Below are 24,275 nucleotides of genomic sequence, written 5' to 3' on the forward strand. Positions count from 1 at the left end.
GATTTGCTTGAAAAATCCCGGGTTGTTTTCCAGCAGCCTGGAGAGAGGAACTACCATATATTCTATCAAATTCTGTCTGGGAAAAAAGAACTTCATGGTAAGTGTATTATTCTGGAGCTGAAGTTCATTCTAAAACAAGAGACAATAGTCAGATTACTGGAACTGGAAAAGTGCTGTTTAATGTCTCCTAGCCTCTTTAGGACTCAGTTTGTTCATCCTAAAACTTAAGAAATTGAACCAGTTATAGAACCAGTGTTCTGTAATTTTACATGGGTAGAGAGTAAATGGTAACACTTTGTTTCAATTTGGTAGTATTTGGAGGTGGGTAGGATGCCCAGCAGAGGTAAATGAATGTGTGTGTATGCATGTCTGCACACATGCTTGTGCGTGTGTGTGTGTGGGTGTGGGTGTGTGTAAAAAGCACTAGAAAATTTTAAAGACTTAAATGATTAAAACCACTAATCATTTAAGTGGGTGCTATAGACAAGAGGCCAGAGGTGGGAGACATCACCATAGTGTTTAGTGGTTAATGGGAGTTTTGTAAAGAAAGGAGGACTTGGGTTGGGATATGGAGAATGGGAAGGGGATGTAACCAGAGTAATGTGTGGAGGGTATTTCCGGTAAGAGGAACAGTGTACACAATGTCAGGAAAAGGTAAGGCAAGATCAGGGAACAGAGAGACCAGATGAACTGGAGGAAAGGATTTTCATAGAGGAATAGTAGAGATTTTATTCTGATGGGGTCTGAACTCAGGAAGTTGGGAGGGTGTTGTGTGCATGTGTGTGTGTGAGTGTGTGTATGTGTATGTGTTCCTGTGTTTTGTGGGGCGGGATGGGGTAATAGGAGGTCGTGATTTGTTGAGGGCAGTGGCAGTTAGGCTGGTGTGATGGGCAGGATAGACTGGAGGCAGAAATACTGAGGGAAGTGATTGCAATAGTCCCAGGATAAGATGACAAGACAATTGTCTAAGGCACTGTCTGTGGGAATAGAGGGCAAGGGGATGGACTCATGGAAGAATAGAAAAGTCTAGGCAATGATAAAATGTAGAAATGAGGGAAAGTGTTGAGTCAAAAATACTCCCAGGTTTGGTAATTTGACTGGGATAAAAGAAGTGCCATGAACAGAAATGGAAAAGCAACTTGTAGGGTAAGAGAACGAATTCCCTGTATTCACTCAACAAATATTTATTGTGGGGCTGCTGTGTATACACTGCTTTTTAAGCATGGAGGATAGAGAAGTAAACAAGACCCACAGGTCCCTGCCCCCGTGAGCTTACATTCTAGTATGGAAGACGGTAACAAACAAGTAAACAAAGAAATATATAATTCCAGAGAATGGTAGGTCTATAGAGAAAAATAAAGTGGGTGAGGAGATGCAGTGAAATGGGGTTTGGATGATGTTATTTTATTTTATTTTTTTAACATCTTTATTGGAGTATAATTGCTTTACAATGGTGTGTTAGTTTCTGCTTTATAACAAAGTGAATCAGCTATACATATACATATGTTCCCATATCTCTTCCCTCTTGCGTCTCCCTCCCTCCCACCCCACTAGGTGGTCACAAAGCACCGAGCTGATCTCCCTGTGCTATGCGGCTGCTTCCGACTAGCTATCTATTTTACATTTGGTAGTATATATATGTTCATGCCACTCTCTCACTTCGTCCCAGCTTCCCCTTCCCCTTCCCCGTATCCTCAAGTCCATTCTCTATGTCTGAATCTTTATTCCTGTCCTGCCCCTAGGTTCTTTAGAACCATTTAAAATTTTTTTTTAGATTTCATATATATGTGTTAGCATACGGTATTTGTTTTTCTCTTTCTGACTTACTTCACTCTGTATAACAGACTCTAAGTCCACCTACCTCACTACAAATAACTCAATTTCATTTCTTTTTATGGCTGAGTAATATTCCATTGCATATATGTGCCACATCTTCTTTATCCATTCATCTGTCAATAGACACTTAGGTTGCTTCCATATCCTGGCTATTGTAAATAGAGATGCAGTGAACATTGTCGTACATGACTCTTTTTGAATTATGGATTTCTCAGAGTATATGCCCAGTAGTGGGATTGCTGGGTCATATGGTAGTTCTATTTTTAGTTTTATAAGGAACCTCCACACTGTTCTCCATAGTGGCTGTATCAATTTACATTCCCACCAACAGTGCAAGAGGATTCCCTTTTCTCCACACCCTCTCCAGCATTTACTGTTTGTAGATGTTTTGATGATGGCCATTCTGACTGGTGTGAGGTGATACCTCATTGTGGTTTTGATTTGCATTTCTCTAATGATTAGTGATGTTGACCATTCTTTCATATGTTTGCTGGCAATCTGTATGTCTTCTTTGGAGAAATATCTATTTAGGTCTTCTGCCCATTTTTATATTGGGTTGTTTGTTTTTTTGATATTGAGCTGCATGAGCTGCTTGTAAATTTTGGAGATTAATCCTTTGTCAGTTGCTTCATTTGCAAATATCTTCTCCCATTCTGAGGGTTGTCTTTTCGTCTTGTTTATGTTTCCTTTGCTATTTTATTTTATTTTATTTTTATTTTTTTGGCTGCACCACACAGCTTGTAGGATCTCGGTTCCCTGGCCAGGGATTGAACCCAGGCGACACGGCAGTGAAAGCCTGGAATCCTAGCCACTAGGCCACCAGGGAACTCCCCAGGAGGTTATATTTTAGATGGAAGAGTCAGATAAGACCTCTCTAAGAAGGCAATGTTTTGGGAATCCCCTGGCTGTCCAGTGGTTAGGACTTGATGTTCCTACTGCAGGGGCCCGGGGTTTGATCCCTGGTCAGGGAACTAAGGAACTAAGATCCTGAAAGCTTCTTGGCGAGGGGGGTGGGGGGGAAGAAGAAGGCAAGGTTTTTCCAGATACCTAAATGAGTAAGGGACAAGTAGGCAAAGATTTCTAGGAAGAAATTTCCAGGAGGAAGTAACAGTGAGTGCAAAGGCCCTGACGCAGGAATGCATTTGGTTTATTCTTGGAATAGAACAATGGCCATCGTCAGGGGCAGAATGGAGGGGTGGAGGGGGTAATGTACGGGCAGATAGGCTGGGTCAGACCAAGCAGCACCTTGCAGGTTATGATGAGAGTTTACATCTCGAGTGCTATGGAAAGTCATTGGAAGGGGAGATTGACAAGCTGATTGGATTTCAAAGGTATTGCATCTGTCACTGAGGACAACAGTACTCCCACAGGAGTGACTGTGGGATGAGATTGGAGATCCAGGTGAGCAAATTGATGGGGAAGAATCCCCCACAGCCCATTATGCTTAGATGACGTATGGTATAAATCCAGCAGCGTTTTGACTACATGGTCTTCAACTCCAAACTCTTCTCTCCAAAAGGAGAAAGCTCTACAAACTGGACAGTTATTTTTGCCACGGGTGCAGTTGGTGATACGAAAGCAGCATGTACTCTCTTTCCCACCTTCTCTCTACATAACCCTGGAACAGGTTGTTTTTGTTTTCTTTTTTGTTTTGGTCTTCCTTTGACTAGCCCTGCCAAATCTAACATTCTTGACACTCATTTCTATGCTGTGCAGGGTATCTGACACATAGGGTCCAATGTGAGTGCCAGCAGCGACTGCAAGATATTTTGGAGCATCTCTGTTTACTCAGAACCATCTGAAGACTCTGGGCTGCTATGGAAAATTCATGCTTATCATGAATTCATGTACTTTGTTCCGTCTGTGGGCTGCTGAAATTGATTAGTGTATAAAGGCTGACATCTGGTGGTGAAAATTGGGTATTGTCAGTTCATTTGTTTATGACACCAATTGTCATTCTTGGGGTATTTAAAAATTTTAAACTCTATTCATGGCTGCCAAAGAAGAGCTTTAGAGTGTCCTGAGGAGTGACACAAGAGGGCACAGCTAAGCAGTATGAGGACTGTGTCCAAATTTCCAAAAATAGGAGTATTTGTGCATGACAAACGAATCGGGTGTGAAAAATGACAGCAGAGGCTGGCCACCCACTCAAGGAGCCAAGGAAATGGAGTGATGTGTCACCCCAGAGCCAGTCCTCATTTAGCCTCTACCTGACCTGGAAGATCTCATCTCCCCTTTCCTTTCAGTTAAGGCTGAGTCTTGTTCCAGGTACAGCTAGAACCCACTTCCCCAGTCCCTTCAGATAAGGCTCCTTGAAATCCTTTAGTTCTCAACATCATCTGTATATCTTGGTCTGGCATATATCTTCCTTTTTCTCTTCTTTTATTTGATTTTTTTCTTTATGTTTATTTATCGTGCTCACTCTTGCTATTCAAGTGGTGTGTAAACTTCAGGAGAGGAGGTCAGGAAACAAGTCCTTGACTCTTAGAATCCTTGACACTTTGCCTAATGCCCTGAGAACTCACTCCATAAAGTGACAGTAATACACAGTGGTGGTTGCCAAGAGGTGTGCCTGAGAATGTCTACTGGTGCCCTGAATGCCTCTGGGGAAGGAAGTGGTCAGCATCTGGACCTCCTATTCTGGAGCATATTCAGTTTATCCTCTTTACCCATTAGGTCTCTCTTGAATTAGTCTCATATCTTTACTCACTTTCTCCCCACTGGTTATTAAGCGGCATAAGATGTGTGTATGGTTGTGCAGACTGTGTGCTTCCCAACTCGAGAGAATGCAATTCAAACCATAGACTATGTGAATGATTCTCTCTGGAGTTGGGCAGTGCACAACCTCTTCAGCTGTACACGGCACCACTGAGGAACAGGTAATGACGGGTAATGTGGCATAGAGGCACTAGCTACAGAACTTCATTTGTGAGATCCTAAACTGTTTATTTTTGGCTCAGTGTCAGCTTCACTCCTTTTCATAGTGAGCACAGTCCTGGAGAACATTCAGCCATTCAGAAAGTAAAATTTAAGTCAGGATGACATGAAACAAAGCCTTTTTTTTTTTTTTTAACATCTTTATTGGAGTATAATTGCTTTACAACTGTGTGTTAGTTTCTGCTTTATAACAAAGTGAATCAGCCATACATATACATACGTTCCCATATCTCTTTCCTCCCGCGTCTCCCTCCCTCCCACCCTCCCCAACCCACCCCTCCAGGCTGTCACAAAGCACTGAGCTGATCTCCCTGTGCTATGCAGCTATTTCCCACTAGCTACCTACCCCACGCCTGGTTGTGTATATATGTCCATGCCTCTCCCTCGCTCTGTCACAGCTCACCCTTCCCCCTCCCCATATCCCTAAGTCCATTCTCTAGTAGGTCTGTGTCTGAAACAAAGCCTTGAATGATAAAACACTCACCCTTAATGGGTTCTCTGCATCTCCTACTGGAGAGTGGGCCCTAGAAATGAACCTATATAACGGTTGACACCTGCACTTTTTGGAATTGTGAAGCAGTTGACTTTTACCTTTAGCATCCCCTCACCCCTTCTCTTTCTGCCCTACCCCCATCCTTCATGACACACTCCCTGTCCCCGCCTGCCTCCTCCCATCCTCCAGGTGCCCCAGCCTGGTCAACAATCTTCCGTGTGGGCCCTTACTGGCCTAGACAGTCTCTCTGACTCTAATAGTGTCTCATAAAAATGCATTTAGTTCTTTTTCTTATTCTCTTAAGGCCATTTCCCGCGGTAGAAAGAAATTAACTAAATAAAGGAATCCCCGTTTACATGATACTCCTCTGAGATAACCTCAAGCCTCAAACCAATTAAAATTTACTGTTCCTTGAAAATAAGTTTTGATAAGACCCAGGGCAGGGGAGATGTTTGATCTAAAGGCCTTTCAGAGTTCCTCAAACAGTCATGCTTCTGGCCTCAGCATTCTCTGAAGCCCCCACTTCATGCTGAGGGCAGCTGCTCCAGTGAATGGTTACCATTGCGGCAGCCATGTTTCTGGTTGTAAGGGGATGGCAGGAAAGTCTATCGCGTGTGCTGAGGGACGTCCAGAAATGAGGCATCTGGAAGCGGGGAGGGGCTGAGGGAGAAATGCATATATAGCACTTGGGCTCACCATTCTGTCTTATTACCAGCTCCCTCCTGAATCTTGGCTCTTTCCCTCCACGTGGTCCTCTAGTCCTTGGGCATGTGGCGTTCTTGCCCCCTGCTCTGTCTCCCTCTGTGTTTGTCCGATGTTGAGCTTGCACAGAAGTAAGACCCTGCTTCTGTCTATGACAAAGGAGGAAATGGAATCCCGTCATGTTTACTCATACAGGTTTCAGTTGTGAGTGGCGTAGTCTAACAGAAACACTAGAGATTGCGTTCTAAGTTCGTTTTATCATTAATTTGGCCCTGGGCAAGTAGTGAGCCTTTCTAGCCTTCCATTTTCCTATATTTAACATGCAGAAAATAATGTCCGTTTTATCATTAATTTGGCCCTGGGCAAGTAGTGAGCCTTTCTAGCCTTCCATTTTCCTATATTTAACATGCAGAAAATAATGTCCGTTTTATCATTAATTTGGCCCTGGGCAAGTAGTGAGCCTTTCTAGCCTTCCATTTTCCTATATTTAACATGCAGAAAATAATGTCCGTTTTATCATTAATTTGGCCCTGGGCAAGTAGTGAGCCTTTCTAGCCTTCCATTTTCCTATATTTAACATGCAGAAAATAATGTCAGATATAGCACATTTGATCATCATGACCAGGATGAAAATGATCAAAAATGACATAATAAGCATGAGAGTAAAATGAAAATTCTATGAAAGGTTGATCTAGAATGATCTAACAGGTAATTCATGGCAAAGCAATCTTGGAAAGTAAATTTTTTTTTTTAACAAGTCAGCCACTGAAACATGCCCCACCCCCTAAAGACACACAGCAGTTTTTCCTGTTTAGGTGTGTGGTTCCTCCAGCCTCCTCGAGGGAAAGGACTATTTTAGTTTTGTATCCTTACATCCTCCCATAGCATATACCTATGGTAGAGAAAAAAGATTAAACAAATGCTTTGATTTGAAAGAAATGGAGATGATGTCTGTATCTGAGCTGTGAAGGAGGTGAAGGGACAGGACATTGTCACACCCAGATATCTGGCCTGGGTGTGGTGGTGACATTCACTGGCATAAGGAACCACAGAAGAGGAATACCTTCAGGGAAGATAAGGAAAACATCATCCATCTGGTTGTGGTAATGTTGGGTTTAAGCTACCTATGGCCATCCACATTGAAATGTCCAATGGGAAGTTGGAGACTAGGTCTGGAGCTCAGAAAATAAATGTAGATTTGAGAGTCATCAGTAAAGTCATGAATGAACCTTGCAAAAGAATATATAGAGAGATTATTGACAGTATACAGTCGGGACAGTATTTGATACCCCTGCTGACTCCCTCTTCCTTGAAAATCTCCCCACCTTGGCTTCTAGTAGACCACCCTCCCTTGTTTCTCTCCTAAATCTCTGGGCATAGCTTTGCAGGTTTCTCTCTTTCATCCAGTTCATGACTTCAGAGTACCCTGGGGCTCAGTCCTTGGCTCTATCTTGTGGTGATAGATCATCTAGGCTGACCGCTTTAAAGATCACTTCTATCTGATGACTTGCAAAGTTGGATCATGAGTCCAGACATTTCTTTAGTATTTCAGACTGATAGCTAACTGACTCTTTTATGTCTCCACTTGGATGTTGAATAGGCATCTCAAACTTCATATCCCTACAGCCTAGTTCCTAAACTCCACCCCTCAAGACCTGCTCCTACCACAGTGTTTCCCAGGTAGGCTGAAGTCATCTCCATCCTTCCACCTGCCTGGGCACAAACCCTTGGAGTTATCCTTGATCAGCCTTTCTCCCACATTATTCTCATTTGTTCCATCAGCAAATCCTATTGACTCTACTTTCAAAACCCAAGCTCTGGCTACTTCTCACCATGTCTGTTGTTATTCTCCCAGTCAAGTACCACCATCTCCCTCCTGAATTAACCCTTTCCTGGTATCCCTGCTCCCACCCTGTCCCTCTGTCTTTAACCAGCAGCCATAGTAAATTAAAAAAAAAAAAATCAGATCATGTCACTCCTCTGCTCAAAAACCTGTAATGGCTTCATATCTCACATAGAGCAGAAATGCCCAAATCCTCAACATAGCCTGTGAGGCACTCTTGATGCCTCTCTGGCCTCATGATCTACCCCTTCTTTGACCAACTGTAGCAACTCAAAATCCCAGGCAACCTTCCACCCCAGGGCCTTTGCATTGGCTTTTTTCTTTCTGGAACATTCTTTCCCTACTTATCCATGATTCTCTCCCATAACTCAAACTTGACTTGTGGAGGCCTTCCCTGATCACCCTATTAAAAACTGCAACTCTGCATCTCCAACACATTTTACTCCCTTTCCCTGCTTTTATTTATCTCCATAGCAATTACTATCTTACATGTCATATATTTTACTCATTATTATTATTTTTTTACTTCTGTCTCCTCCTGTTGGAATATAAGCTTTATGAGGGCAGGAATGGGATTTTTTTTCACTGATGTATCCCTAAAACTTACAATAATGCCTGGCATATTATTGGATCTCAAACAAATATTTGTTAATATGAAGTGAAGCATAAGGAAGAATATAAGGAGATTCCTGAGAAGTAGTAACATTTCAGGGACATTTGAATCACCATTGAAGTAAATACTTAAAAAAATTATTATGAATTATATTTCTATTTAAGTTATATATTGTCCTTGCATTCAGCCTGATTTCTTTTGGGCTAGCCCAATTACTTTTATCAAATAGCTTTATCAAAGTATTATTGACCTAAGTGTAAGTATTGACATGTGTATCTATGAAGTGAAACCATCACCACAATCAAAATAATGTAGGTATCCATTCAAAAGTTTTCTCGTTATCTCTTGTAATCCCTCCCTCCTGCCCATCCTCACACCCTCAAGCCCTCCTCTTCTAACCCAGTCTCTAGACAACCACTAATATGTTTTCTGTCACTAATATGGTCTCTGCAATCTATAGATTAGATTGCATTTCTAGAATTTTGTAAGATGGAATCACGCAGTATATACTCTTCTTTTTCTGGCTTATTTCACTCAGCATAATTATTTTGAGATCCTTCCATGTTGTAGCACATATTCATAGTTCATTCGTTTGTTTGCTAAGTAATAATAATCCATTGTGTGGCTAGACAATGTTCTGTTAATTACTGATGGACATCTGGGTTGTTTCCAAATAGAGCTGCTATGAACATTCACGTAGCCCAATTTCTTTGTTTCTGAGATTTGGGGTTCAGGATAATAGAGCCTCACTTCATTGAGTGCTAAACAAAACTCAGATTGGCTCAAAAAACTTCACTGGGAGCGAGTGTCAGGCTTTAAGAGGTTAATGTGATTTGGCCACGTCGGTGGCAGATGTGCTGCTGACAGCTTGCCTTGGCTTCAGCTTGCATTATGCTTCCTGACTAAGTGAATCATGTGAGGAGTCTTAGACATATCAGAGGTGCAGCACTGAACACAGTAGCTGATTTACGGATCCCTTGAAAGACAGACTCAGCCTCCTAATAGGGAGGACGTGATGTGACAGGATGACAGGATGATGTTCCCTGGGTGCTGTGACAGGATGATGTTCCCTGGGTGCTGTTCCCTGGGTGATGTGACAGGATGATGTTCCCTGGGTGCTGACCCCAGGGTCGGCCTGCTTGCTAGCTTTTGAAGCTCAGGCCTGTTATAATTTACAAAACACTTTTCGTCCTCTGACCCTCAACCATGTATCTAGGCCAAATTCCTGTTTTCAAAGTTTTGCCAACATGCAGTATCTGTTTTTTTTGCGCACCAATTCAAGCTGCTGCAATTGAATCTGCTTTCAGATTTGGCCTGCCTAGTCTTCTCTTGGGAGGCATTAACACATGACTGACAAGTTAATAGAGGGCAGAAATTGATTGCAGAGGTTTGGGTGTAGACTATGGATTTTATTTTGGCTTGTTTACAAGTATGCTGTAAGCCATAAGAGTAAACTGTGAATATTGGTCACTTATTTTCTAAAGCCTTGTGGATTTCTTTAAGCTGTTTAACTGATGGTTTTCCCACTGCAGATATGCTCCTTGTGTCTGAAAATCCCTCTGACTTTCACTTTTGCTCCATGGAGCCGTTGCTCTGGAGAGCTCAGATGATGCTGAAGAATTGCTGGCCACAGATGTAAGGCTTGTTAGTTATCAAAGTATGGTAATGACAATGAGAAATGAAAGAAAGCATCATAGATCTCCTCTCTTCCAAAGGGTCCTGGAGAAGTGACCTTCCTTCCCCTGGGGGTGGAGAGTGGAAGGAGCCCCTACAGGACGGTTTCTGTCCAAAGTTTTATACTTATCTATTTTGTAAATATAGTGACTTCGGTACATATGGAAAAGTAGGAAGATGCTTCAGCTCAGTGACAACCACTGTTTTTAGTCTTTATTTTTTCTATTTTGGGATTGTTGTTACATAGTTGTTTTGGTGGTTTTTTTTAAATCAAAGATTATAATCATACTGCATATGTTATGTGATATATACTTTGCTTTTTTGATTATTCTTAAGCATTGTTAATGTTATTACAAACTTAATAAACACTTAAATGGATACTTAATATTTTATCAGACATTAATTCTATAGTTTATTTAATCATTCTCCTACTGTTAGACTCAAGGTTGTGGTTTTTTTTTTTTCCTACTGTGGTGAATGTCTTCGTAGGTGAGTGCTTTTTCTATATATCAGAGTCACCGTATGCTAGATTCCTAAAAGTGAAATTACTAGGTAGGATTATGAATTTTTTATAGTCTCTTGATACATATTCTAAATTAAACACTAGAAAGATTGTACCGATTTCTATCCTCCTGGAGTGTGTGAGAACACACTTCTTACCATGTGCGGTGGCTTCCTAGGATGCTGTTCTTTGGTGACATGGTTTTTCTTTTCTTAAATACTTCCTTTTGCCAGTCTTTAAAATGTATCTGGAATAAAGCTGGGAGAACATATGGGATCCCAGAAATAAGCAACATATCAGATATGGTGCTACTTTCTTCCATAACCATGAAAGGCAAAATAATTTAGCTCATATAGCCAGTTAATGATAGATTATTGGAAAGGAGAGGAGGGGGTCAGGGCAGCCGAGGAAAGTTCTAAAACTACTGGAAATTAAACAAGTCAAGTCATAAGACTTCCTAATTCTCTTTTAAAGGGATAAGCAGACTGTGGGTGACCAAGCACCAACAGGGCCAATTTGCATTGCTTTGAGCAGAGCTGTCACACTTCACTTCGGGGCTGTGGTGATCTGTCTCCTGGCAGCCCACAGCCCACTGAGTGGAGGGAGGTGTGACACACAGCGGGGGTGAGGTGCTTACTGCAGCCATTAGGCAACTGAAGACTTGGCCATCTGCTTCTCTTTTTACAGCAAGCCATGGACATTTTGGGCTTTCTTCCTGATGAGAAGTACGGATCCTACAAACTCACTGGAGCCATCCTGCACTTCAGAAACATGAAATTTAAACAGAAGCCCAGAGAAGAGCAAGTAGAAGCAGATGGCACAGAAAGTAAGGATTACTTTAAAGACATGGCATGTATGCTCTTCAAATCCCTGACCCCAGGTCTGCTCCCCTTTTCCTTGCAGTTAAACTCACCTCTTAGTTTTTGGAAAATGTTGAAATTAATCAGCAATCTCCCTCAATTGCTGTGCCACCAAATTATTCTCTCAGCCAACATTCTGAATTAGAATCCTTGTATCTCAGGATAAGACACATTCCTTAATTAATTATTGATGATGCCAGTAAATTTGCTAAACTTGGGTGACATAGGATTGACTAAGACGTAGCCTGCCTTCAGCATATAGACTATTGAGAAAAACAGAAAAAGGAACAAATTACCATGAGATGCATGAAGTGACATAATGAAGGTGTGAACAAAGACCTGTAGAATTCCAAAGCAGGAGTTTTCCACTGGGTTGAAAACAAAATGACTTCTTTTCCCTTTGTTTGTTATTCATATTCTAAAAATCTATAGTCATGCCTGCTTACCAAAAAGATCTATAATGAGTTATCTGTCTAGAATGATCATCAAAATAGAAAATCACAATTATGAAAAGAAGGAATCATAGTCATAATTATTTCATTTAATATTAAAATTCCTGGCAATTGCAACAAAAAGGAAAAAACATTCATTCAAATCTTTCAACAAATAATTTTAAAAATTTTATATTTTTAATTGTGGTAAAATATACACAGCATAAAATTTTACCCATTTTACCCATTACATATTAGTGGCATTAAGTACTTTCACATTGTTGTGCAACCATCACCATTATTCATCTCCAGAACTTTCTCATCATCCCAAACTGAAACTTTATACCCATAAAACAATAATTTCCTATTACCGCCTACCCCTAACCCCTGGAAAATTTTAGTCTTTCTGTCTCTATGAATTTGACTACTCTGGGTACCTCATATAAGTGCATTCATACAATATATATTGTCCTTTTGTGTCTGGTCTATTTCACTTAGCATGATGTCTTCAAGACATGTTGTGCTAAGTGTCAGAATTTCATTCCTTTCTAAGGCTGCATAACATTCCATCGTATGTATATTCTACTTTTTGTTTATCCATTCATCTCTTTATAAACACTTGAGTTACTTCCACTTTTCACTAGTGTGAATAATGCTGCTGTGAACATTAGTGTTCAAATATCTGTTTGAGTCTGTGCTTTCACTTCTTTTGTGTATATACATAGAAGTGGAATTGCTGGATTAAATGGAAATTCTATGTTTAATTTTTTAAGGAACCACCATATTTTCCATGGTGGCTGCACCATTTTCCATTCTCACCAGCGATGCACAAGGGTTCAAATTTTTCTACATCCTCACCAACACTTGTTGTTTTCCGTGTTTTTTTTTCGTTTTGTTTTTTGTTTTTTTTTGATAAGAGCCATCTTAATGGGTATAAGGTGGTGGTGTCTCATTGTGTGTTTTTTTCTTAAATAGATCTTTATAGGAATATAATTGCTTCACAATACTGTGTTAGTTTCTGTTGTACACCAAGGTGAATCAGACATATGCATACATATGTCCCCATGTCCCCTCCCTCTTGAGCCTCCCTCCCATCATCCCTATCCCACCCCTTTATAGGTCATCATAAAGCACCAAGCTGATCTCCCTGTGCTATGCTGCTGCTTCCCACTAACTAACTATTTTACATTCAGTAGTGTATATATGTCAATGCTACTCTCAGTTCACCCCAGATTCCCCCTCCTACCTGTGTCCTCAAGGCCATTCTCTATGTCTACATCTTTATTCCTGCCCTGCAACTAGGTTCATCAGTACTTTTTTTTTTAAGATTCCATATATATGTGTTAGCATACGGTATTTGTTTTTTTCTTTCTGACTTACTTCACTCTGTATGACAGACTCTAGGTCCATCCACCTCACTACAAATAACTCAATTTTGTTTCCTTTTTATGGCTGAGTAATATTCCATTGTATATATGTGCCACATCTTCTTTAGCCATTCATCTGTTGATGGACATTTAGGTTGCTTCCATGTCCTGGCTATTGTAAATAGTGCTGCAATGAACATTGTGGTACATGTCTCTTTTTGAATTATGGTTTTCTCAGGTATATGTCCAGTAGTGGTATTGCTTGGTCATATGGTAGTTATTTTTAGTTTCTTAAAGAACCTCCACACTGTTCTCCATAGTGGCTGTATCAATTTACATTCCCACCAATAGTGCAGGAGGGTTCCCTTTTCATCATACCCTTTCCAGCATTTATTATTTCTAGATTTTTTGATAATGGCCATTCTGACTGGTATGAGGTGATATCTCATTGTTTTGATTTTTGATTTGCATTTCTCTAATAATTAGTGATGTTGAGCATCTTTTCATGTGCCTCTTGGCTATTTGTATGTCTTCCTTAGTGAAATGTCTATTTAGGTCTTCCACCCATTTTTTAATTGGATTATTTGGGGGTTTTTTGATATTGAGCTCCATGAGCTGTTTGTATATTTTTGAGATGAATCCTTTGCCTGTTGTTTCATTTGCAAATATTTTCTCCTGAGGGTTGTCTTTTTGTCTTGTTTATGGTTTCCTTTGATGTGCAAAAGCTTTTAAGTTTAATTAACTCCCATTTGTTTATTTTTGCTTTTATTTCCGTTACTCTAGGAGGTGGGTCAAAAATGATCTTGCTGTAGTTTATATCAAAGAGTGTTTTCCCTATATTTTCCTTTAAGAGTTTTATAGTGCCTGGTCTTACATCTAGGTCTTTAATTAATTTGGAGTTTATTTTTGTGTGTGGTGTTATGTAGTGTTCTAATTTCATTTTTTTACATGTAGCTGTCCAGTTTTCCCAGCACCACTCATTGAAGAGACTGTCTTTTCTCCATTGTATGTTCTTGCCTTCTTTGTTGTAAATTAGGTGGTCATATCTGTTTGGGTTTATCTCTGGACTTTCTATCCTGTACCATTGATCTATATTTCTGTTTTTGTGCCAGTGCCATACTGTCTTGATTACTGTAGCTTTGTGGTATAGTTTGAAGTCAGGGAGCCTGATTCTTCCAACTACCTTTTTCTTCCTCAAGATTGCTTCGGCTATTCGGGGCCTTTTGTGTTTCCATACAAATTGTAAAAATTTTTGTTCTAATTCTGTGAAGAATGCCATTGGTAGTTTGATAAGAATTGCATTGAATCTGTAGATTGCTTTGGGTAGTATAGTCATTTTCACAATGTTGATTCTTCCAATCCAAGAACGTGGCATATTTCTCCATCTGTTTATGTCATCTTTGATTTCTTTTATCAGTGTTTTATAGTTTTCTGAGTACTAGTCTTTTGCTTCCTTAGGCAGGTTTATTCCTAGGTATTTTATTCTTTTTGTTGCAGTGGTAAATGGGATTATTTCCTTAATTTCTCTTCCTGATTTTTCATTGTTGATGTATAGGAATGCCAGAGATTTCTGTGCATTAATTTGTATCCTGCAACCTTACCAAATTCACTGATTAGTTCTAGTAGTTTTCTGGTGGCATCTTCAGGATTTTCTATGTATAGTATTATGTCATCTGCAAAAAGTGACAGTTTTACTTCTTTTCCAATTTGTATTCTTTTTATTTCTTTTTCTTCTCTGAATGCCGTGGCTAGGACTTCTAAAACTATGTTGAATAAGAGTGGCGAGAGTGGACATCCTTGCCTTGTTCCTGATCTTAGTGGAAATGCTTTCCGTTTTTCACCATTTAGTATGATGCTTGCTGTGGGTTTGACGTATATGGCCTTTATTATGTTGAGGTAGGTTCCCTCTATGCCCACTTTCTGGAGAGTTTTTATCATAAATGGGTGTTGAATTTTGTCAAAAGCTTTTTCTCCATCTGTTGAGATGATCATATGGTTTTTATTCCTTAATTTGTTAATGTGGTGTATCACATTGATTGATTTGCATATATTGAAGAATCCTTGTATCCCTGGGATAAATCCCACTTGATCATGGTGTATGATGTTTTTAATGTGTTGTTGGATTCTGTTTGCTAGTACTCTGTTCAGGATTTTTGCATCTATGTTCATCAGTGATATTGGTCTATAATTTTCTTATTTTGTGATATCTTTTTCTGGTTTTGGTATCAGGGTAATGGTGGCTTCATAGAATGAATTTGGGAGTGTTTCTCCTTCTACAACTTTTTGGAAGAGTTTGAGAAGGACGGGTGTTAGCTCTTCTCTAAATGTTTGATAGAATTCGCCTGTGAAGTGAATTCTATCTGTCTGGTCCTGGACTTTTGTTTGTTGAAAGAGTTTTAATTATGGTTTCAATTTCATTACTTGTGATATTTCTGTTTATATTTTCTAATTCTTCCTGGTTCTGTCTTGGAAAATTGTACCTTTCGAAGAATTTGTCCATTTCTTCATGGTTGTCCATTTTATTGGCATATAGTTGTTTGTAGTAGTCTCTTATAATACTTTGTATTTCTGCGGTGTCAGTTGTGTTTCTCCTTTTTCATTTCTAACTTTATTGATTTGCATCCTCTCCCTTTTTTTCTTGATGAGTCTGGCTAAGGGTTTATCAATTTTGTTTGTCTTCTCAAAGGACCAGATTTTAGTTTTATTGATCTTTGCTATTGTTTTCTTCGTTTCTATTTCATTTATTTCTGCTCTGATCTTTATGATTTCTTTCCTTCTACTGATTTTGGGTTTTCTTTGTTCTTCTTTCTCTCATTGTTTTAAGTGTACGGTTAGATTGTTTATTTGAGATTTTTCTTGTTTCTTGAGGTGAGATTGAATTGCTATAAACTTCCCTCTTAGAACTGCTTTAGCTGTGCCCCATAGGTTTTGGATCATCTTTTCACTGTCATTTGTTCCTTTGTATTTTTTTTTCTTCTTTGATTTCTTCAGTGATCTCTTCGTTATTTAGTAGTGCACTGTTTAGCCTCCATGTATTTGTGTTTTTTACAGTTTTTTTCCTGTAATTGATTTCCAATCTTATAGCATTGTTGTCAGAAAAGATGCTTCATATGATTTCAATTTTATTAAATATTCTGAGGCTTGATTTGTGACCCATGATGTGATCTATCCTGGAGAATGTTCTGTGTGCACTTGAGAAGAAAGTGTATCCTGCCACTTTTGGGTGGAATGTTCTATAAATACCAGTTAAATCTATCTGGCCTATTGTGTCATTTAAAGCTTGTGTTTCCTTATTTATTTTCATTTTGGATGATCTGTCCATTGGTGAAAGTGGGGTGTTAAAGTCTCCTATTATTATTGTGTTACTGTCGATTTTGCCTTTCATGGTTGTTAGCATTTGCCTTATGAATTGAGGTGCTCCTATGTTGGGTGCATAAACATTTATAATTTTTATATCTTCTTCTTGGATTGATCCCTTGATCATATGTAGTGTCCTTCCTTAGCTCTTGTAACAGTCTTTATTTTAAAGTCTATTTTATCTGATATGAGTATTGCTACTCCAGCTTTCTTTTGATTTCCATTTGCATGGAATATCTTTTTCCATCCCTTCACTTTGAGTCTGTATGTGTCCCTACATCTGAAGTGGGTCTCTTGTAGACAGCATATATATGGGTCTTGTTTTTCTATCCATTCAGCCAGTCTGTGTCTCTTGGTTGGCACACTTAATCCATTTATGTTCAAGGTTATTATCGATGTGTATGTTCCTATTACCATTTTCTTAATTGTTTTGGGCTTGTTTTTGTGAGTCTTTTTCTACTCATGTGTTTCCCACCTAGAGAAGTTTCTTTAGCATTTGTTGTAAAGCTGGTTTGATGGTGCTGAATTCTCTTAGCTTTTGCTTGTCTGAAACGCTTTTGATTTCTCCATCAAATCTGAATGAAATCCTTGCTGGGTAGAATAAGCTTGTTTGTAGGTTTTTCTCTTTAACACTTTAAGTATACCTTGCTACTCCCTTCTGGCCTGCAGAGTTTCTGCTGAAAAATCAACTGATAACCTTATGGGGATTCCTTTGTATGTTATTTTTTGTTTTCCCCTTCCTGCTTTTAATACTTTTTCTTTGAATTTAATTTTTGTTAATTTGATTAATATGTACCTTTGTGTGTTCCTCCTAAGGTTTATCCTATATGGGACTCTCTGTGCTTCCTCAACTTAGATGACTCTTTCCTTTCCCATGTTAGGGAAGTTTTGGACTGTAATCTCTTCACATATCTTCTTAGACCGTTTCTTTTTCTTTTCTTCTTCTGGGACCCCTATAATTCGAATATTGGTGCATTTAGTGTTGTCCCAGAGGTCTCTGAGATTGTCTTCAATTCTTTTCATTCTTTTCTCTTTATTCTGCTCCTTGGCAGTTATTTCCAGCATTTTGTCTCCAGCTCACTTATTCTTTCTTCAGCCTCCATTATTCTGTTATTGATTCCTTCTAATGTATTTTTCATTTCAGTTATTGTGTTGTTCATCTCTGTTTGTTTGTTCTTTAGTTCTTCTAGATCTTTGTTAAGAATTTCTTGTATTTTCTCATTCTGTGCCTCCATTCTATTTCTGAGATTCTGGATCATCTTTATTATCGTTACTCTGAATTCTTTTTCAGGTAGATTGCCTATTTCCTGTTCATTTATTTGGTATTGTAGGTTTTTACCTTGCTCCTTCATCTGTGACGTATTTTTTGCCATCTCTCTCTCTTTTTTTTTTTTTTTATGAGTGGGATTGTATTCCTGTCTTACTTTCTGTTTGGCCATAGGCTTCCAACACTGGAGTTTGTAGGCTGTTGGGTAGAGCTGGGTCCTGGTGCTGAAATGAGGACCTCTGTGAGACCTCATTCTGATGAATATTCCCTGGGGTCTCAGGTTCTCTGTTAGTTCAGTGGTTCAGACTTGGAGCTCCCACTGTAGGAGCTTCAGTCCAAACCCATGCTCACAAACAAAGAGCTCGCAAGCCACATGGGGTTGCAAAAAAAAAAAAAAAAAAAAAGAGAGAGAGAGTACAATAACAAAGTAAAAAACAAAATTAGACTAGAAAACTAACAGATATATTAGAAAGAATAAAAAAATTAAAATATAGATGAATCAACAACTGGAAGGTACAACGTACCACAATAGTAAAAAAAAGAGGAGGAGGGAAAAGAAAAAGAAAAGAAAAAAATGGGGGGGTGGTGAGGGCCTTAGCTGTAGAAGGTGGGGCCTAAGCAAGGGCAAGGTTTGGGCGGTGGGTGGGGTGTATCCTTAGGACCCACAGGGCTGGAAAATGCCCTGGGGGCTGTGGGGGTGTCGGAGCTTAGGCTCAACAGAACAGAAGGGGCCCAGGCGTGCCTCCCGCCCCCATGTCAGAGGGCAGGGACCTCACCTGGGAGCCCAGCAGGCTTCCTGGTTTCAAGTGGGCGAGACAAATGCCCTCTCCTCTCCCGCTCCTCCTGGAGGGCCCCTCCCACCTGCCTCTCCTGATCTCCTGACCTCCCTCCTATGTCCCCAGGACCAATGTAGCCAGGGGGAGGCGGTGCGCCCTGGAGGGCAGGGGACCAGCCTGGGAGCCCGGCAGGCTCCCCAGGCCTGAGTGGCTGGGGCAATTGCCTCCTCTCCTGCTCCTCCTAGAGGGCCTCTCCCACCTGCCTCTCCTGATCTCCCCAGCCTCAGGGTCACTGATCTGTCTGGTCTCCACTTCTCCTCCTCCCTCAGTACCCCCACATCCTACCAGTTCACTTGGGGGTTCCTCCCATCTCCTTGGGCACCAGGGTCCCCCACCAGCAGCCAGCAGGTACTCTAGTTGTGGGGAGACACGCTCATTGTGGTTTTGAATTGCATTTCCTTGATGATTAGTGATGTTGCGTATCTTCATGTATTTATTGGACATTTGTATATCTTCTTTGCAGAAATATCTATTCAATTCCTTTGCCCATTTTTTGGTTGCATTGTTTGTTTTTTTATTGTTTAACAAATATTTTGGGGGGGCAGTCTGTGTGGGGGACTATTCCTGGTGCTAGAGATATACCTATGAACAAGATATAATCCCTGTCTTGATTGTCTAGTGTGGGAGATAGACAATATATACATAAATGGACAAATATGCGTGAAGTCAGAATGAAAAAATTAAAGCAGAGTAAAAGAATAAAAAATAATAGGAGTTAGGGGGTTTTCATTGATAGGGTGGTCAGAAAGTCCCCTCAGAGAAGAGGACACTTGAGCTCAGAGGAAAATACAGTAAGGAAATGTGCCCTGAATATTGTGTAAACATCTTCTATATTAATATATTAATATATGCTTTCATGGCATCTTGCTGCCTTATTTTGCTGTTTTTGTCCTTGTTCTTTTTTTTGCTTTTCCAACGCTTTGAAACAAAGTTTTTAAAATTATTTTTATTACAAAAACAAGGCATAGTTATTAATTAGAAAATACAGATAAGCAAATGAAGCAACACATCTCATACAGTCTCCATGGTGGTTCCTTCTCAGGTTCTTTACTGGAGCGTCCTCATCTTCCTTACTTCTAACTGCTATAAGTCTGCTGAGCTCAACTCTTGAAACTTTTCTCTGCTCATTTCTTAGCTGATCAACTCAAACTCAACATGTATAGAACTGAACTCTTCATCTCTTCCTGCCCCTTCATTTCTCAGTCTTCTTAATAAATGTCAACTGGATTCTCCTGACTCAAATCTTAGAGTCATCCTAAACTTCTCTCTTTCTTGTTGTCTCTACCTTTAAATATATGTAAAACTCACAACTACCCACAATCACATGTTCACTGCCACCGCTTAGCCTGAACCACCATTTCTCACCAGACTGTTGTGATAACCTCCTTACTGATCTCCCTGTCTCCTCCCTCATCCCATCACTGTAGTTCTACATATTGCAGCCAGCAGTGATCCTTTCATAGAGTATACTAGCCCATGTTCCCTCCTTGGTGCTAGGTTCATGCATGGCTTCCATCTTACTCAAAATAAACCCTCAATCCTCATCATAGCCTCCTTCTGTTACCTCTCTAAATCTCTCTATAATCCCATCTCCATATTATGCTTGATAATATGAAACTTATATTTGGTCTTTGTCCCAATATCTGGCACAGAGCTCTTAATTTGGAATTTCTTGAGTGATGAGAGCCATAAAGATGCCTTTTATGTTAACAAGGTGACTTTTGGACTGTACCTATGGATAGGGTCTTGTCACCACAAGAACTAACCCTATGATTAGAGAGTTGGAACTTTCAATCCCACCCCTGTCAGGGCAGAGGAGCAGGGCTAGAGATTGAGTTCAATCACCAATGGCCAATAATTCAATCGACCATGCCCATGTAATGAAGCCTAAAAAATGAAATCTTAAAAGGACAGTGTTCAGGTATCTTCTTGGTTGCTGAGCACGTGGAGATTTGGGGAAACTGGCACCCTTGGAGAAGGCGTGGAAGCTCTGTACCCTTTACGCATACCTTGTCCTATACATCTTCTCCATTTGGCTATTCCCGAATTATATTCTTTTACAATAAATCATTGATCTAATAAGTAAAGTGTCTTTCTGAGTTCTGTGAGCCTCTAGCAAATTAACTGAACCCAAGGAGGGTGTTCTTGGAACCTCCAATCTGTAGCTGGTCGGTCAGTAGCCTAAGTGACAACCTGGACTCACAATTGGCATCTGAATTGGGGGAAGCAGTCTTGTACGACTGAACTCTTAACGTGTGGAATCTGATGCTATCTCCAGGTAGTTGGTGTAACAGTTGAGACATCCAGCTGGTGCCACAGAACTGCCTAGCATGGACCCACGCACCTCAGTGGAATCAGGTGCAGAACCCCCACCTACCTACCCTTTCCCCATTCACTCACTCCTCTCACTCAGCCCACAGGTCTCTTGGCTCTTTTGGGATCATTCGAGCTCTCCTGTTGCAGGACATTTTCACTAACTCCTCCTTCTATCTGGGGCTCTTCCTAGGTATCTTCATGGCTGACTCCCTCACTTTGTCAAGGTGCCTTCTTGGATGTTATGTTATCAGAAAACCCTTCCATGACTGCCCCCACCTCCTTCTCATCATCCTCTATCTCCTAACCCTGAATATTTTTGTTTGTGTCATTCATACAGCTGTTTTTTATTGGGTGTCTTACTCCCCAGTCTCCATCAGATGTAAGCTCCCTAGGAGCAGGGGCCTAATTTGTTATGCACTGCTGTATTTCTAGGTTTTAATACAGTGCCTGGCACTGTATCATAGTAGCCCTTACTGTAGTAGTAAATAATTATTTGTTAAATGAATCCTACCCACTCAGGGACATAGGACATATCCTTTGTCTTTTTCTAGTTGAGTGACTTTCTCAATATGCTCACCAATATTAGCAGTTACAATTTTCCTCCTGCCAGTTAGCCAGATTTTATTTTACATTTAAGTATTAATAAAGTTAACATTTTTGTGGGCTATTACCTATTTGTATTGTTTCTTTTTTGAATTTTTATTTCCATTGTTAGCCCATTTTTAAAATTGAGGTACGGGATTTTTCTTATTGATATCTAAGGGCTCTTAATATTAATATATTAAGCACTTGTACGTTTCCTCCCGGTCATTTAAGAAGGAATTGAAGGAGCTGGACAGATGGAGAAGAGGATGGAAAGGGGGAAGGGACCCAAACCTAAGGGGACATCCTTGCCTTTACCTCCTTCTTGAGTCCCAACCTCATATTTCTAACTTTCTACTGCATATTCTACTGCTACCCTAAACCCTGCGTGGCTAAAACTCAGTGTATCATAGCGTCCCCCAAGTGATGTCTTCCTGTTGACTTTTCTATTCATATTCACAGTACTGCTCTTCTCTCGCTTCTTGGGTTAGAAACCTCTTGGTCATGTTTCTCAGTCTCTCTTTTTCCCTTTCCCGTTCTTAGTTTAGACTTTCAGCAATTTTGCACTCCAGTGTCCCACAGTGGGTTCGCTTTCTCTGTAATCTCACTCTCGTCTATCTTGCATGCTTCCACAACATTAATCGTTCTGAAGCCTGACTCTTATTATGCCATTTCTCTGCTAACAGCCCTTTAACATATCCCCATTATTTAATTAATACCTACAGTGGCATCAGATGTCTCCTGAGACCACAAATCACCCACATTTCTGTTTATCTCACTTCCTAACTTGTTGGTACTATCCACCGTCTTTGACCATCGCTGCACTGCCTGCCTCTGGGCCTTTAAGTCATGCTGTTCCCTATCTCAGAAATGCTTGTTCTCCCATACTTGCCCATCAAAACCCTTCTCATCCTCCAAGGCTCAGATGAAATGCTGTTTCTTTCTTGAAGTCTTCTCTGGTCATGCAGTCCAGAAGGGATCTCTTTCTCTTTCAAACTTTCATGATACTCATGATTTGTCTCTTATAGGCAGTTGTTTTATTGACTTGCTATTTTTGCCTGTGTTTTATTTACTCTCATGGATTATAAACCCCTTGACAGCAAGGATTTTTGTCTTGTTTATCTATCTTCTTACTATAGCATCTAGCACCAGGCCTTGCACATAGCAAGTGCTCAGAAACTCAGTTCAATAAATTAAGGAAGTTTGAACAGCTCAGAAACCGTATTATAACCCTACATAAAAGACTAATTGAAGATCATTTTCAAAACCCTTTTCCACATTAGCCAGATTGTGGTTTGACAAAACTGAATTTTGTTTCTTTGTATCTGGTTATTTACAGATCAGATAGAACTGGGATAGAATTGTCACACTGGAAAGGATTGCCTCTTGTTTTTCTCTACCTCCTTACCTGTTTTCAGTTGCAGTCAGACTTTGTTCTCTCCATCTTCTAAATGTATTTACCAAACCTGTCTACCCTTCTCTAGAGAGTAGTTCTCAAACTTGGTTGCACATCAGAAAGCACCTGGGGAGCTTTTTAATTCCTGAAGCTCAGGCCTCACCCAGACCAAAGGAAACCAATCTCTGAGGGAGGATGCAAGCATAAGGATTTGTTTTTATAACTTGCCAGGTGACCCCAATGTACAGACAAGGTTGAGGGCCCTCTGAGAAGGACTGTTCTCAGACCCTCATGTGTATCAGAATCACCCGGCAAACATGCTAAAAAGTGGGCCCAGACCCTAACCTTCTTCAGTGAGCTAGTCCTTTGTTCCTTTATGAGCTCCCCAGGCTATTCTAATCCACACCACCATTTGAGAACCCCCTCTAGCTAAACCTCTCCCAGGTAATATCATAAAACCTAAGTTAAAATTCATGGTTTTATTCACAACGTCCTAGAAAATGATGTTTATTGATAGGAATTTCATAAAGCCTCTTTGGGGAACACATCAGCTTACATGTTGAAAATATGTTTACAGATGATGCTGTCTTCATGATGGCATCTCCTAAATGTCAGGACATTTATTCATAGATTTAACTTTTAATGCAAATGAAGTTTTTTTTTTTTTTGGAATATGATGACAACTATTATTTTCTGTAAAAAAAAAAAAAAGGAGAACATGAGATGTCTAATGTACAGCTGTGGGATAAATCCACTACTCCTCTATCTGCATATCCTTGAGTGTCTCTGGAGTAGATGAGAAATAATTCTGTAATGTTGAAGGCTATTTCTGTTAGAGCTTAAGTTGGGATACTGTACAGAGAATTTTGGTTTCCTTTGTTCATGGATAAAAATAGACTCAAAGGACTGTCCTTAACACTGGGAAAAGGTTGTATGAGATTGAGACTATTGTTACCTATATTGTCCATCTGCATGCTTCCAATGCATAGAAAATCGGACTCCTGTCTTTTTTTTTCTGGACAGATATTGTGGAATTGTTCGTTTTTCACATTGTTGGTTACTATTCATCTCTGCTCAGATTCATCAGGCACGCTGCATTTCTCCCTTCCTTTGAAATATTTTCATTTTGGGTTAGATGCTCTTTAAAGTCTCTTCTGGTTCAAAAAGTCTATGATTCTGACCCATTGGCTTCTCAACTTGAAATAATCAGGCTTTTGTCTCCAAACATGGCACTCCTAGCAGGAATAACTCAGCATAGGATGA

General features: G+C 40.0%; 1 protein-coding gene across 1 annotated transcript in view; it reads left to right on the forward strand.

Moving 5' to 3' along the window:
* The window catches only part of MYH15 (myosin heavy chain 15), a gene marked incomplete at its 5' end in the record, with an annotated part of 164,466 nt that overhangs the window by 15,421 nt on the left and 124,770 nt on the right, over nucleotides 1-24,275 (forward strand). Inside the window, 4 exon segments of the mRNA XM_079921437.1 lie at nucleotides 2-97; nucleotides 9,957-10,001; nucleotides 10,004-10,059; nucleotides 11,288-11,426. Of these exon segments, the coding sequence (XP_079777563.1) occupies nucleotides 2-97; nucleotides 9,957-10,001; nucleotides 10,004-10,059; nucleotides 11,288-11,426 (336 nt within the window).

Source organism: Stenella coeruleoalba (genome assembly GCF_951394435.1).
Source record: "Stenella coeruleoalba genome assembly, chromosome: 5".
In the NCBI taxonomy this organism is placed as follows: domain Eukaryota; kingdom Metazoa; phylum Chordata; class Mammalia; order Artiodactyla; family Delphinidae; genus Stenella; species Stenella coeruleoalba.